This window comes from Amblyomma maculatum, chromosome 4, assembly GCF_055883805.1.
Source record: "Amblyomma maculatum isolate TAMU_Amacu chromosome 4, ASM5588380v1, whole genome shotgun sequence".
Lineage (NCBI taxonomy): Eukaryota > Metazoa > Arthropoda > Arachnida > Ixodida > Ixodidae > Amblyomma > Amblyomma maculatum.
The window spans coordinates 3,867,141-3,883,042 of NC_139347.1; the positions used below are offsets into that span (position 1 = coordinate 3,867,141).

General features: G+C 44.7%; 1 protein-coding gene across 1 annotated transcript in view; it reads right to left on the reverse strand.

Moving 5' to 3' along the window:
• Positions 1 to 1,020, reverse strand: part of LOC146190222 (putative fatty acyl-CoA reductase CG5065) — a 33,934-nt gene extending 32,914 nt beyond the window's left edge. Inside the window, exon 1 of the mRNA XM_084599748.1 lies at positions 892 to 1,020. Coding sequence (XP_084455874.1) covers positions 892 to 1,020 — 129 coding nt within the window. The remainder of the gene's footprint in view (positions 1 to 891) is intronic.
• Positions 1,021 to 15,902: the final 14,882 nt, after the last annotated feature.

Consider the following 15,902-nt stretch of genomic DNA (forward strand, 5'->3'; position numbering starts at 1 on the left):
ATTAAACACCACGAGACCGGCTTAGATGCCTGACCGTTCTCCACTATATGTGAAGCGCTGGAAAGCTAGAGCCATGGTTACAGCCTGTCACTGGCTGAGTCAATCCTGCGTACATGAGTCGGTATTACTGGTCAAATATCAAAAAAGGCAACTTATTAATGTTGAAAAGAAAGACGGAGTTTTGTATCCCTTCCTTCTAATAACGCTTTATATCCGTCTCCAGCGTCTTTTGGTGTTTTTTGCTTGCGTATTGTAGGAACGCCATCAGGGCTGTGAGTGTCCTCGGTTTCAAATTTAGCGTTTGTCCCTTGCTACTAAGCATCACTGCTTATACATTCTTACTCATGTCGAAAGCTTGGATTTAGCTGTTTGGACTACAGCCTCAACTATGAGAAAAGCTACACAAGCACTGCTGAAATTTCCAAAGGATTCTCAGTTGAGTTGAAGGCTGTCGGTCTTCAGTGCATGCCTAGTGAGTTCGGCCAGGAATGGCGAAGGGACAAGCACAATAATGACTTGGCATTACTTCTTTTGATTTTCCTTTCTTTCGGTTTTCGTTCTCATATTCAGGACGGCAAACTGGGCGTTGTCTACTCTGTCTTTCAGCATTTTCATTCTGTTTCTCTTTCTCTACTGCTGCAAGCGCCTAGCGAACTTTTGTCGATAAATCCCGACCATATTTATCTGATTGCCATCGTGCTGTAATCGGTCCTATTTGCTTACACCTGCCTCAGCTTCCAATTGTTCTCTTCATGTGAAACCTTCACTACGTTTGCCAGCTTTGTAGCTACCAATAGAAGTCTTTCTCATAGTCTTACTTTCTCATACCGCTTATATAAACTCAAAATTTGACGAAAGAGTGATTTTTACCACTCATACGATACATTTCACCTTTCCAATGAACCCGGTTCCTCCTGTGATGAATAAAACCCGACCGTTGTAGAACTGCGACACAAGAGAATCTTCCTGTGCTCCTGCAGCAACTTCCAACTGTAGACTCAGCTGCGGCTGATCATCCATGGTGGAATCTTCTCTGCAGGAAAGTGCAGATTACAGAAAGATCATTTCCAAGAGACAATGCATCCTCGAGCACAAAATAGTTATTCGCAGATTGCTCACCTCCAGTTTGAGACTAACCTACAGGAAGATCATTTCTAAAAGAAAATGCATCCACATATAAACTGTGTTTCGCGGACTCAGTATAGCGTCACTCTACGCATAACGTACAGAACGATCATTTATAAGAGAAAATCAATCCATATGCACTAAACTTTTATTCACAGATTGCGCAATGCGAGCATGAGGCTAACCTATAGAGAGATCATTTCTAATAGAACATGCACAAAACTGTTATCGCAGGTTATACAGCGCCAGCAAGAGGCTAACCTACAGAAAGGTGATTTCTACGAAAAAATTCATCTACATGAAAAAATTGTATTCGCATATTACGTAGTGCCCATATAAGGCTAACCTAGAGAAATATCATTTCTAAGAGAAAATGCATCAACGTGCGCCAAACAGTTATTCGCAGATTCTACACCGCCAGTGTGAGGCTAACCTACAGATATATATTTTCTAAGTGAAAATGCACCAACATGCTCAAAACTTATTCACAGACTGCCTAGTGCCAGTATCAGGATGCCCTACAGAGAGATAACAGAAAATGCATCCCCATTCACAAAACTTTTATTCGCAGATCGTACGGCGCCATTGTGAAGCTATCTAAGAGAAAAAGTACCACGTGTACAAAACTGTTATTCGGAGACTGCGTAGCGACAGTATGAGGATAACGTACAGAAAGATGATTTCTGTGAAAACGAATCCATATGTGCAAAACTCCTATTCGTAGATTGTGCAGCTCCAGTATGAGGCTAGCCTACAGAAAGATAATAATTAAAGGAGTGCGCTAACTTGACAAACCCGACAAACGGGATCAATAAATGCACGGCACAAGACACAAAGGGCAGACATTCAACTGAATTTTATTCTCAAAGGCACGCATGCTTATGCACACCTTATCGTCACACAAACACACAAAAAACTAAAACAACAAATAATGGGAAGCTAGATAGCGAAGTGAAACGCGTCCTGTACGCAGAAGCCTTAGATAGCTACCTTTTTAGACGATAAAAACATTCTTTCTTTTGAAGTTATAGCTACCGTAAGTTTACTTATATACCCGGCGCTATCCGTGACCGAGGTCATGGTGAACGCTTGAGATCTCTTGTTGTGTGACCTGAGGAAAACTGAAGTAGTCTCCAAAAAGGCCGTGCATTTGTGTTGGCGCAATGCGCTGCTAAGTTGCCAGGTGCGGTGACAAGAGTGTTGTTATAATTGTGATCCCGCATCCTCTCATTCACACATCTGCCCGTCTGGCTTACGTAAACCGCATCACAAGAAAATGGTAATCTATATACCACACCCTCGTCACACGCTACACACTTGTTCTCCGCACCTGGCAACTTAGCAGCGCATTGCGCCAGACGCAAGTGTACGCTCTTGTTGGAGAGCACTTCAGTGTTGCTAAGGTCACACAAAATGGTCACAAGAGAGATTTGGGAAACGTTTACCATAGCCTCGGTCACGGATATGGCCGGGTATATAAGTGAACCTTCAGTACCTTTAACTTGAAAATAAAGTTTGTTTTTATCGACTAAAGATTTAGCTATCTAAGACCTCTGCGCACAGGACCTCGCGTTTCACTTCGCTATCTTGCTTCCCATGAATTGTTGCTTTAGTTTATTTGTGTGACGATAAGGTGTGCGTAAGTATATGCGCGCCTTTGAAAATCAAATCCAGTTAAGAGCCTGCGCTTTGTGTCTCGTTTCGTGTATTTTTTAATCCTGTTTGTCGGTTGCGTCAAGTTAGCGCATTCCTTTAATTATTATGAACCACCAACTAGACCCCTTTAAAGCCTTATTGACGTCTGCAGAAAGGTGATTTCTGTGAAAATGCATCAACATGCACAAAACGTATTCGCAGAATTGCGTAGTGGCAGCTTGAGGCTAACCTACAAAGAGATCATTTCTAAGAGAAAATGCACGAAACTCTTATCGCAGGTTGTACAGCGACAGTAAGAGGCTAACCTACAAAAAGTTACTTTCTAAACGAAAAAGCATCCACATGCCCGAAACTGTTATTTGCAGACTGCGTATGCCATTATGAGGCTAGCTTACAGAAAGATGATTTCTAAGAGAAAATTCATCGACATGCAGGAACTTATTCGCATATTATATAGTGCCGTTATGGGGCTAATCTACAGAAAGATCATGTCTAACAAAAACTGCATGCACATGCGCAAAACTTATTCCCATGAATAGTGCCAGTGCGAGGCTAAGCTACAGAAAGATATTTTCTCAGAGAATATGCACCCACTTGCACAAACCTTTTTCACATACTTTGTAACTGCTGTATGAGGTTAAACTGTACAAATATCAGTTCTAAGAGATCAAGCATCCACATGTAGAAAACTGTTTTTCCCAGATTGTGCAACTCTAGTATGAGGTTAGTCTACAGAAAGATTAGATTAGCAGAAAATGCATCCACATGCGCAAAATTTATTCCCATATTGCGTAGGGCCAGTATAAGGGTGGCCCTACGCAACGATCATTTCTAAGAGGAAATGCATAAATGCATCTGTCTGCAGTAAACTGCGTTCTTTTTTTTTTTTTTGCAGATTGCGTAACTACCCAATGAGGCTAAACTACTGATCATTTCTAAGAGATTATGAATCCACAAGCACAAAACTGTTTTTCATAGAAACTCCAGTATGAGGCTAACCTGTGGAAAGATCTTTTGTAAGAGAAAATGCATCCACATGCACAAAAGGTATCCTCAGATTGCGTAGTGCCAGTATGCGGCTAACCTGCAGCAAGATCATTTCTAAGGGGAAATGCATCCATATGCACAAACTTATTCGCAGATTTTGCAGTGGCAGTATGAGGCTAGCCTACAGAAAGATCATTGCTAAGAGGAAATACATCAACATGCACAATAATTATTCGCAGATTATAAGTTACAGAAAGATTACATCTCGAAGAAAATGCATCCACATGGGTAAACCTGTTATGCTCCGATTGTGTAGTGCTAGCATGACGATATTATCATATTTGTGGATTATTTAAGATACCGCTCTAAAAAATGTCTATATCAGTCTTTCTGACCTCGACGCTCAGTCATTGTAAGCGCAAAGCGCAGCAAATTGCATTTGCTGGCTGCTTAATCAATAGGTAAAAGGTTAGGGGTGTTTCTCTAGCCAATAATAGTTCGTTTAAAATGGTTGTTCAGTCGCCCTCTGTCAATCCTGTCAAGTATATACTTTGTTTCATTCATCTGACCTCTTCCGAGAAGTAGGCTTGCGTTTTCTTCATATTTTTATTTTGTGCAATTTTTAATTCACGTAAACAAATTAGGAGGCGAAAGTCAGCTGCAATCCAGTAAACGCTGTCGTGTGCAAGTCAATGTAGTCACATAGGAAAAATCACGTCTTTCTTTGCATTTCATATATGGTATCTCAATAAAACAAACAAGCAGCAAGACGCTGTGTGCATGTTGGCTTATTACTAGGACTTTCAGTGATCGCGAGCGGCAAGCAGCGAGGCCATTTATGGTGACTGCACCATGCATGCGATGCGATTCAAAACGAAAGAGGATCTTTTGTGTCACAAGCTCTTTAGTTCGCTACAAAATGAAAGGCGACTTGACCCGATCAGAAAAGCTTGCACTACATGATTGTGTTCGTATGCGCCTGCAGACAAGCGGTAAGGATCATAAGAGTTGTAGGATTACAGTCTCGCTTCGTTTGTCATATTGATTAGTGTAGGTCGATCTCACGTTTCTTAGTGCTACGAACAGCTGGTCAAAAAGAGTATTAGCAGCGCTCTTAACCCAGCGCGTACTACTACGACGTGTACTCATCCCTCCTCTTCTATTTTCAGTGTCATGAGCGGCCCATTCACATGTCAGTGGAGAGCAAAAAGCAACCAACCAGGCGAACCACCCCAGGCACGTTCTCTTGCCAAATTGGGGAAAGCCCTGTTTACTGCGCAGTCTGGTTCATTTCATAGACAATTCAAGCACATTTTCATTCTTCGTTGTAGTGTATGAAGCTTCTAGATTCATATATCAAATCTGAGAAGCTTTCAGGAAATTGAAGGATTTGTCTTTTTGGTTTAAAATTTGTTAAAATTTGGATTTTTGTTTAATAGTTTTAAATCCTTACAGGTAAAGCCCTCTTGCCAGCATAATCGCCCGATACTGCTGAAATTCATGTGAAGCCCAAACGAGACTGCGGATCAAAAGCTATGATGACTACCTTTCCCGCTATACATCTCGTGATATAACCGTTCAAGCACACTAGAGCTGGGTGTCTGGCAGCTCAATAAAGGGAACGAAAACATCTTGCTTTAGAGTCGAAAGAACATACTTAAGAATGTTAATAAATTAATCTAGAGTTTTGAAAGAATGCGTAAGGGGCGTACCGAATATTGCATTTTTGCTTCCTTTCGCTCCTTTAACTGCAATTTGAGCAGTACGGCCATTCCGCAAATTCCAGGCGTCTTTGTCAGACGCAAACCTTTATACCGCTACCATGAAGCACTCTTCGAAGATTTTCTCGGCAGGCCCCGCGCACCTCCTGAAAGCTAGCTCACCCGGCAAAATAATTATCGCACCGTTGCTCTTGTTGAGCTGAAGTGTATTTTTTTTTTTCAATTTCAAATAATATAAATAAGGACTAGCGAACTCCAACAGAAACTCACTTTTTACCACGGCTTATTTCCCTTCAGGCTTGGCGAACTGCGACAAGGCTTCAAGTTCACCTTTCAGTTATAAAGTGGTTGGTACAAGCAACATACTTCTCATTGCTTACATGTGCCTGAGCTGAAATGAAAGGAAGCCAAACTTTAGCCGACGCATTAAATCACAGATCCTAGGGATTTGTCACGAAGCAAAGAAGCTTGCGACGGCAGCTGAGGCTCGCGGCCGCGTCATGTTGATGGGAGCGTGGCGCCGACAGCATAGAGATATCGTTCGGTCACCTGCCAATCTGATCTGTTCGAGCCGTCATGGTTTCGAAATCCAGGTTAAGAGTGCGAAAACGTTAGGCCCTACAGCCACGGCACATCGCTGCCTTTGATGGGGACGTATTGCCTTATGGCTTTAGAACAGGCATGCGACCTCGCTCTGAATATGTCATTTTCTTGACAATTTCGGCATTTGTTCTTAAAAACACGACCCTTATATGTGGGATACAATACATAGCTCTGTTGGGAATCGCTGTAAAACAACAAAGCCTTTAAAGCTGTTGGCTTTATAGAAATGATGCTCTTGTCACCCAAAATGGCGCTTTATTCTCCATTGTCCTATAAGCCTGATATTGCTTAAATATATTCGCATGCATTGAGAAAAAAACACAGAGGCAATTAGTGCGATTCACCTGACTGTCTCTGCTTACCACTATGATGTTTCAGCCGTTCTCGCCTCTTCTTCGTAGCTTCAGCTGTTCGCCAATTAGTTTGTATCATTGTATTTCCTTTCACCATATAATTGCATGCAGTTTCTTGATGTTTCTGGGGGCCAATGGATCGGTAATGGATGGAGCTTTCTAGAGGTTGGATCCAGGTGGAAGTGCTTTAAATGTTGAGATTGATATGTGTCGAATGCTCGAAAATGAAAGAGGCCCCTTCTGCGCCCGTGGGGTGTCCGGAAGAAGGGGAGTTTACACTCGCCGTCATGGAGTATTTTTTGCCATTATGCACGTTCTATTTTAAGGCAATAAAAAGGTCTTCCAAAGAATTGGAACGCCTTTACTGTGTGAATAAGGCAAACATGGGTCTCAATGCACAGGAAAATTACAATGCTTTGTGAGCAATTAGTTATTGCCAGAACTGTCGTTCGAGAATCCAAGGCCACAAAGTTAAGCAGCGCGCGTTGCAGCTGCCTGAATTTCAGGTAATAGCCTTTTCCCGAAACTCCCCCACTCCCCTCCCTCCATCCCGAAAAGGGCACCCAGCAGCACACTGGCGATGCAAGCTCCGACAATTGATCGTCAGCAAAACAGCCGGAAGAAAGCCCAAAGTACCGCAATAGTCGAAGTGGAACATAACGAGAACAATGCCACCCGACCATCTCTGCTGAACACTACATGGGTACACTATGTCCAGCAGAGGCACACAGTTTGGGCGGCTTTATCGCCCATGCTAAGCGCCGCAATTGTAAGTAGCCCAGTACTCACCTCTGTATCTGCAGGTCATGGACAAACCTCTACCACTTCGCGAGCGATTCTCACTAAGCACAAGCAGAAGAAGCTCAATTGCAATAGCACCGCATACGGTGCCAGCGCGACTACGATCAGATGCCGTGCGCGTGCGCATACCGCGTGGAATGTATCTGCTCCGGATGTCACAAAGCGAGCGCGTCATAAAATAGCAGCATTAACATCTTGCTATGTGTTTTCGTCCTGTTCTAATGGCAGGCTGGGTCGTGGGGCGTGAGGCTGTGGTGGGCACGCCGACGAGCTCGCTGTCACGCAGCTGTCGAATGCACATAGAACGCGGATAGCGGAATAGAGTAGAAAGAAGAAAAAAGCACCATTCGATTCAAGCCTCACGGGCGACAGGAAGGCAGCCCGTCAATGGGTCCACATCAGGTTTGTATACAGGTTACACAAAACAAGCAACGTATTGTAATTACTATTGCTTTTTTTTTTAGAAAATAAACTGATTAAAGGGTCGATTACAGGCTCTTAAATATAAATGAACAATTTCAGCACAATATTTGATATCTGCTGCTTGGGTGTAACCTGGAAATATCGGACGTTCAAACTGTTGCGAACTGCTTTACCAATCATAGGATGCTTTAATTGGCACAAAAACAAAACTTTACCCAGTGTTGAGCATAAAGGACTTTGGTGTTTAACGTCCCAAAGAGACTCAAGCTATGAGAGAAGCCGTAGCGAAGGGTTCTGGAAATTTCGACCACCTGGGGTTCTTTAACGTGCACATACATCGCACAGCATACGGGCGCCTAGCTTTTCGCCTCCATCGAAAAATGGCCACCGCGACCGGATTTCGATCCCGAATTGTAGGGCACACCCGTCTAGTGCCCTAAGTAGTGCACCACCACGGCGGGGCGAGCAATTAAGACTAACTAACGCGCTAGCAATGAAAGGTTAACTGAGTATAAACTCTGTCTAACCATTTTCTACCAATTTGTCGTTCCGCATAGCCAGGTTATGTCGAGTTGAACCTCAGCTAATATGCACAACGGCGAACGAAAAGTGTACTTAATTAACAATGCATATCTTGCAAAGCCTAACCATAGTAGCTAAACTGAGGATCAACCAGGTGATATTAAAGCTTTCTCTTCCCCAACTTGGCTAAGTAGAGCTAGTCCGCGGCGATTGTTTTATATTACTGTCATTAACAAGCGCAAAGTCCCTCATACTACAATAAACTAGTGCTAGTTACTTAATATTTTCTACCATAGTAACTTTTCCAATGAGCTGTGTTTCGATGATCTCGTTTATTTTCCCGAAAACACCTCCTGCTGGCTTCCCAAAATCTAACTTTTTTCCATTGCGCAACGGAGGAGTGACTGCGAATGCCCACTGCATATTTAGTTAGTTTTTAACGGTGTCTAGTTACTGCCGGTGATATTTGTTTCGTATATGTAAGTGAACTAACGACCAAAGAAGATGTAGGGTGAAACTAGAGCGAATTCCTTTTTTTTTTTTTCATTGACACTTTATATCGCCGAAGAACTTGACTCTGTCGGTAAAAATTACAGCGGGTATAGATGTGGGTCTTTTCCTAGCTCATGAGTTTTGTTTCATTTGTTGAGCGCTTCTACTATAGAGGCTTGAAGGCCGCAGTTTCTATCTTTAACGTGTGGCTGATACCCGAGTCGAACCCACTAGATAATAACAGTATGGGGGGATATTGGTGCACAGGTGCACACTACAAACTGGTAGTGTGTACCTGTGTTGTGTTTTCTCTCTTCGTGCTGTCCTCTTTGCGCCGCTGTTCCTGTTAAGCCGTAACATTCTGGTTTGATGGAACGCCTGCATATCGCGTGAAAGATAAATTGTTGGGACAGTCAATCTTCGTCAGTAGTGCGTGGTAGCCATAATGGCTTCTGCGAGGCCGCGGTAGTCCTTTTTGAACACTTTGGCCTGAGAAAGGAGCGTAATTTCAACGATCGAGAAGCTTCGCGTACGAAGCACGGCCGTTACGCGCTCTCAACCGCCGAGCCTCCTCACCCTGTCGAAACGAGTTCCAGGCAGTTCGGCAACAGACTACATTGAAAGCCGCGAGAACAGTCCAGAATGGGCGAAAAGGCATAGTCGCCACACGTGCGGCTCTGCAGCCGCTCTTATTGCGAATGTGGCGGCTTAAGCCTACTCCGAGTACACACTGGCAGACAGAGGAGCATAGCTTAGCGAGGTGTTCGGGCTTCCTCTCTGCGCCCCCTTTTGGAAAATTCGGACATGGTAATTTGGGAGCACGCCGCGCTTTGACGGCCGGTTCTTGATGAGGCTCCGAGAGCGGTAGCAGGCTGGCACAGGCTTTAGAAGGAAGTTATGACAGTTATGAGCTTGAGTGTCAGTTAATAAGCGAACCGACTAGTGGAGCTGCCAGTAGTTTGAGAACGTGCTTGTTATAGAAGTGTAGTCGCCTCTCTGTGTTTTGTAAATACGCTTCACTATCGTTTTGCTGTTATTGTTAATACAGTTATTTCTCTGTTGCTTCAAATTCCCCGTCAGGTGCAGAAGAAAGAAGCAGAACACATCAAAAGTGTGTCTTACTGCTCCCGTTTGCCAAGTTTCCTTGCGGATCCTACTTCTCGTTCATCAACTTTTCTACTGGTCCAATTAGTAATCCCTTAATCTCTTCATCTGATACCACACACATACTCTTTATCATACAGTCGTATGTGGAAGGCTACTAGACATAGTATATATCATCTCGCTTAACATAGCTGTACGTATTTGCCTGCATGACCTAGAGGTAGCATATCTGACTCGGAACGCAAGGGTCATATGAAAGGCTGAATTTGACGTCACCCGCCCATCTGAAAAAAAAAAAAGAGGCTCGTGTTGACAGCTTCTGCTAAGTCAGCCATATAGTGACGTCAGCACACCATACGTCTAATCAGTACTCAGTCAAGCCAGCCACCAAATACCACCTGCCAGAGCCATGCCAATCATTTTTCGCCGCCAACGACGATAGCGCCGACGCGGGATTTTCTGAGGAACGGGACCTTTGATGTTGTCGCGTTGAAAGGCGCGCTTGGCAGCCATTGACGCCTCGATTTGCACTTCAGCAAAGAATCGCTGAGCATGAACATGCCTAATCTACTTACTACATTTGCGCACTTTAATTGCCTTTACGCGTGATTTAGGAAAACTCGGAAAGAGTCAATTTTTTACGACATTAGGCATCCCGCCGTGAGCCACTGCCCATAAGCACCAGCTCTGATGGCGCCAGATGGTGCCACATGTACGCTAAGCCTTAATGCAGGCCAGGTTCTTGCATACCTACCGCATCAGAATCGGTCACAGCATGTACTTTGAGGGAATGAAACGGATCGCGGCAGCGTTCACAGGTCATGCTGCGCTAAACCTACTTTACAATACTAAAAAAAAGCATATTGTCACGCCACTGACGACGAGGAAGGATTGTGATGGTCTGGGAGAAGAAGAGGAGAAAGCGTTTGTATATGGGGGCTAGTACCCACTGCCATATCACTGTAAATAAACACCCCTTTTCTATTTCACCGTAACAACTTGGTGGAAGGTGCTCCGTTCGATCCCTAAGTACGGCGCAGCAAGACCAACTGGAGTTTCGACGTAGTCCCCGTCGTGCTGGACTGCTGGACTGCTACCGCTTCCAACCATCATGGACCACACCGAATCTAACCGTGCCAGCCGCGACGCTGCAAGCCAGGCTGATGACAGGCCTGCCCCCTCCAGCTCTATTCCCTGCCAGCCTTACCGGGAACCACGACCGTTTGCAGGAGAAGGAGGTGAGGACGTTGAGAAGTGGCTGCTTCATTATGAAAGAGTTAGTCGGTACAACCGGTGGGACCCTATCACCATGCTCACAAATGTCGTTTTCTTTCTAACTCACATGGCTATGACCTGGTTCGAGAATAACGAGGACAATTTGACAACTTGGGAACGGTTTGCCACCGAGATCAAACAGCGTTTTGGTGACTCTGTACCGAGCAAAAAGCGGGCTGAGCAGACCCTTGCTCAAAGAGCTCAATTTCCGAATGAAACTTGTACCACTTATACAAAAGAGATCCTCAGAGTGTGCAAATGTGTGAATTCCAACATGCCCGAAGAAGACAGAGTCGGCCACATTTTGAAGGGCATCGCGGCTGACGTGTACAACTTTTTAATCGCCAAAGACACCCTTGAAACCGTCTCCGATGTTATTAAACACATCCGCGCTTTTCAAGCTCTCAAAACGCGTCGTATTGCGCCAAAATTTGGGCGGCTGGCCAACGTGCCTACCGTGGCCAGCCTTGATGACCATGCCCAACTAGATCTTCCGTCGCCGATCCGGCAAATCGTGCGGGAACAACTCCTGCGGCTCAGCCCACTTCCCCTGCACGAATCTGCTGAGGTCTCTGTCCAGAGGGTATATAGACGGCCGGCTTCACCACCACAAGCGATTACAGTGCAGCCTTTCCCACAAGCTCCTGAAGTTGCAGCTTTTATTGACTATCCTCCTATGCATTTCGTCAACCGGAATGCGTCGATGCCTGACGCCCCAAGGTATGACGTCGCCTCAACTGCACATAGATCTTCCATTCGATCTACCAGGATTCCTGAGCAGTATGAGCATACAGCCAGACCTACGACGCGCCCAGTTTTTCCCTGTTCTTATCCACAAACACATTTTCTACCTTTCCCGCCGATATGCTACCACTGCGGCGTCGAAGGTCATATCGCCAGATACTGCCGCAGTAGGTTCCCACCTCACTATAACTGTCCGGCGCTTCCAACAGTAACCAACAATCGGTAATACAGTCCCGTTTTTCAACAATCAAATACTCAGCGTGGGTATTACCGCAACATCCATAACCAGAATCTCGGCGACGATTCCACTGCATCTAATAGAAGTGTTACTCCACCACCCGCCTTCCGTGCGCGTCGTTCTCCATCACCGCGACGGCGCTCCATGTCGCCTCAGCATCCTCAGCAGGTAAACTAACCAGCGCGACCAATGGGGGTGAGGCTGCTGGAAATGTGCTGTGTGCCAACATCCCTCCAACTATAATGCTCAAAAACAAAATTCGTGCGTTCATTGATGGTGTGTGTACATTAGATTTGGTGGATACGGGTGCGACTGTGTCTGTGATGAGTAATCAGTTTAGGCGCTTGTTGGGACGCAAAGTGATGCTGGAATATGACCCTGCTTCAACATTTTGTGGTGTGAGTGGAGAGGCGTTGCGGCCACTGGGTGTGTGTAGTGCGCAAGTGTCTGTGGGTGGTGCAATTTTTCAAGCCGAATTCGTAGTCTTACCCCACTCTACGCATGACATCATTTTAGGAATGGGTTTCTTGAATTTTTGTGGCGCTACCGTGGACTGCCGAAGTCAAGAGGTTCATTTTGACGGCTCGCATCTGCCGAGTCTTTTTGAAAGTGGCCGCAATGAAGAAACAGTTTTTAGTATTACCGAACACACTGTAGTTCCACCTTTATCTGCCATGTTCGTCCCCGTGTCCGCTCCACTTCTTGACCAGGTCTCATTTCAGGCCGTAGTGCACCCTGTTCACTCAGCATTGCCTGAAGAAAAGTTATTGTCCCTCACTGTGTGATCTCCGTGCATCACGGTAGTGCCTCGTTATGGACAATCAATCCATCGTCCGAGCCCGCAGTTTTACCAACGGGATAGAAGCTTGCCTCCTGTGGACCCGATGCGCCCCACATCGTTGCTTTGGTCACAGATGCTACGAGTGCCACCGTACCTCTGCCTGCTGATGAAACTTCGATCTTCCGCATGATCAGCGCCGATCTCAGCTCACCTCAACGCCGTACTCGTGTGGATATTCTTCTACCCTTTTCGCCTATGTTTGACTTTTCTCAAACAGATGGACCGACCTCTCGCCCTGCACATCGGACCCATCATACTATCGACACTGGTTCGGCTCGTCCCATTCGTCAAAAGCCATATCGCGTGTCCCCATCTGAGCGCAAAGTCATTCATGAGCAAGTGGAGGACATGCTACGGAAGAAGGTGATACAGGAGTCATCTAGCCCCTGGGCTGCCCCTGTTATTCTTGTACACAAGAAAGACGGTTCGTGACGATTCTGTGTCGATTATCGGCGTCTAAATTCTGTTACGAAAAAGAACGTCTATCCTCTTCCTCGCATAGACGATGCCCTCGACTGCCTCTCTGGTGCGTCCTATTTTTCTTGTCTTGATCTCAGATCTGGCTACTCGCAAATTCCAATGGACCCTGCGGATATGAAAAACAGCCTTCGTAACGCCAGATGGCCTTTATGAGTTTAATGTTATGCCTTTCGGGCTGTGTAATGCGCCAGCCACATTTGAATGCTTTATGGACACAGTTTTGCGCGGCTTAAAATGGGACATTTATCTTTGCTATCTGGACGATGTCGTCATATTTGGGAAATCCTTCCAAGAACACAATGACCGTCTAGTACGCGTCTTGAATTGTCTGCACAACGCTGCCCTAATTCTAAACTCGAAAAAGTGCCGCTTTGGAGAGCGCCAAGCGCTGGTGCTAGGACACCTTGTCAGTGGTGATGGTGTAATGCCAGATCCCCAGAAAACTTCCGCTGTTGAGTCTTTTAAACCCCCGCAGACAGTGAAGGAGTTGCGCAATTTTCTAGGGTTATGTTCGTATTTTAGACGCTTTATACATCGCTTTGCTGACGTTGCTTACCCATTGACGTGCCTTCTCAACAAAAACTTCACTTTTGACTGGACACCAGACTGCGACGCGTCATTTCGTCAACTGAAGTTTCTTTTAATATCGAAACCCATCGTACGTCACTTTGATCCTGCTGTAGTGACAGAAGTTCACACGGACGCTAGTGGAATCGGTCTCGGGGCAGTTCTTGTCCAACGGCATGATGAACGAGAGCATGTTATCGCGTACGCAAGTCGTACCCTGAGCAAGCCGGAGCGAAACTACACAGTCACCGAACAGGAATGTCTGGCTGTAGTTTTCGCTGTGCAGCGTTTCCGTTCATATTTTTACGGACGGTCGTTTACTATCGTAACTGACCATCATTCACTCTGTTGGCTGCGAAACCTTCGAGACCCATGTGGTCGCCTCGCACGCTGGGCCCTCCGGTTACAGGAATATGACTTTGCCGTGGTGTACAAAAGCGGGAGGCGTCATGCAGACGCAGATTGTCTTTCTAGGATGCCAATGGCCACGACTGGACCTGACAATGACGATTTCGACAATTATTTATTATTTATTTATTTATTCCATACTGTTAATCCCATCAGGGATCGTAACAAGAAGGGCATAAAAATACAGAGGTACAAAATATAGTAATGGCGATTAATCAAGTACATGAAAGAATATGATACCAAAATTATGCATAACAAATTATACTATAGCAATAAGACAGACTGAGGAGCGTATGACAAGATTTTCGCGGACAAATAATACGACAAGTGAAACACAAACGGAAGGAGAAAAATTCGTAATGACATAAGAACACAGTAATTAGTCAGATGTAAGTAGCTTATGTTTCACACGTGTACTAAAAGTATTTAATGATGAATTATTAACAATGGATGTGTGTAAGGTGTTCCATTCGCGTATAGCACGAGGGAAGTATGAATATTTGAAAGTGTCAGTACGGAATGAAAACTCGTTTAGAGTGTGAGCGTGATTATTACGTGTTTGTCTTGTTTGTGATTTTGATATGTATCTTGAAGTGTCGTTTTTTAAGTGATTGTGTATTAGCTGGTACATGGTTTTAAGGCGCGCTAGTTTTGCTCTGTTTTGAAAGGTGAGTAGTCCTGCCTGTTTGAGTAGTTCTGTTGGTGAGTCTGACAACCTGTGTTTGTTATATATACATCTGACCGCCTTCCTCTGTACTGCTTCTATCTGTTTAGTAAGCTTGTTAGTGAAAGGGAACCAGACAACATTGGCATATTCTAGAACTGGCCTGACAAATGTCTTATAGGCGAGTAGCTTTGTTTCCGATGGTGCTTGTTTAAGGCGTCTGTTAATGAAAAATAGCTGTTTTAAGGCGGTTGATGTGACAATGTTAACATGAGAATTCCATCTGAAATCAGAGGTCAGTGTTATGCCTAAATATTTATATTCGGAAACCGAGGCAAGGGGAATGTTGTTTAATGTGTACTGAAAAACTGATCGATGTAACTTTGTGGTTATGGAATTAATTAAAGAAGAAGTCCATCAACGAATTAGCGGTGAGAAAAAAAAGTAGCAGAATAGATACTTAGTGATAAACGAGGAAGCCAACCTTAGCTTAGAATCAATGAATAATTTCAGAGATATCATTACTGAGTGCGCCGTAGATGTAGGCAACAAAATAGAGAATACCTGTAAACAGTCTAAGGCGACGAAAGATTTGATTAAGAAGCACCAAAGTATGGAAGCCTCCAACACAACAGACCGGACAGAACTGGAAGACATATCAGAGCAAATCAATAGACGCAAGGTGACCGACGTAAGGAAGTATAACGTGGAGAAAATTGAGCATGCTATAAGAACGGTCGTAGCTGAGAAAGCGGTAAAGAGGAAATTAGGCGTAGGCAAAAATCAGATGTAATATACACTGATGGACAAGGTAGGCAATGTCAATACTAACATGAACAAGATATTCGAGGTAACCGAGCAGTTCTATACGGACCTCTACACAAGGCATAGTAGTCAG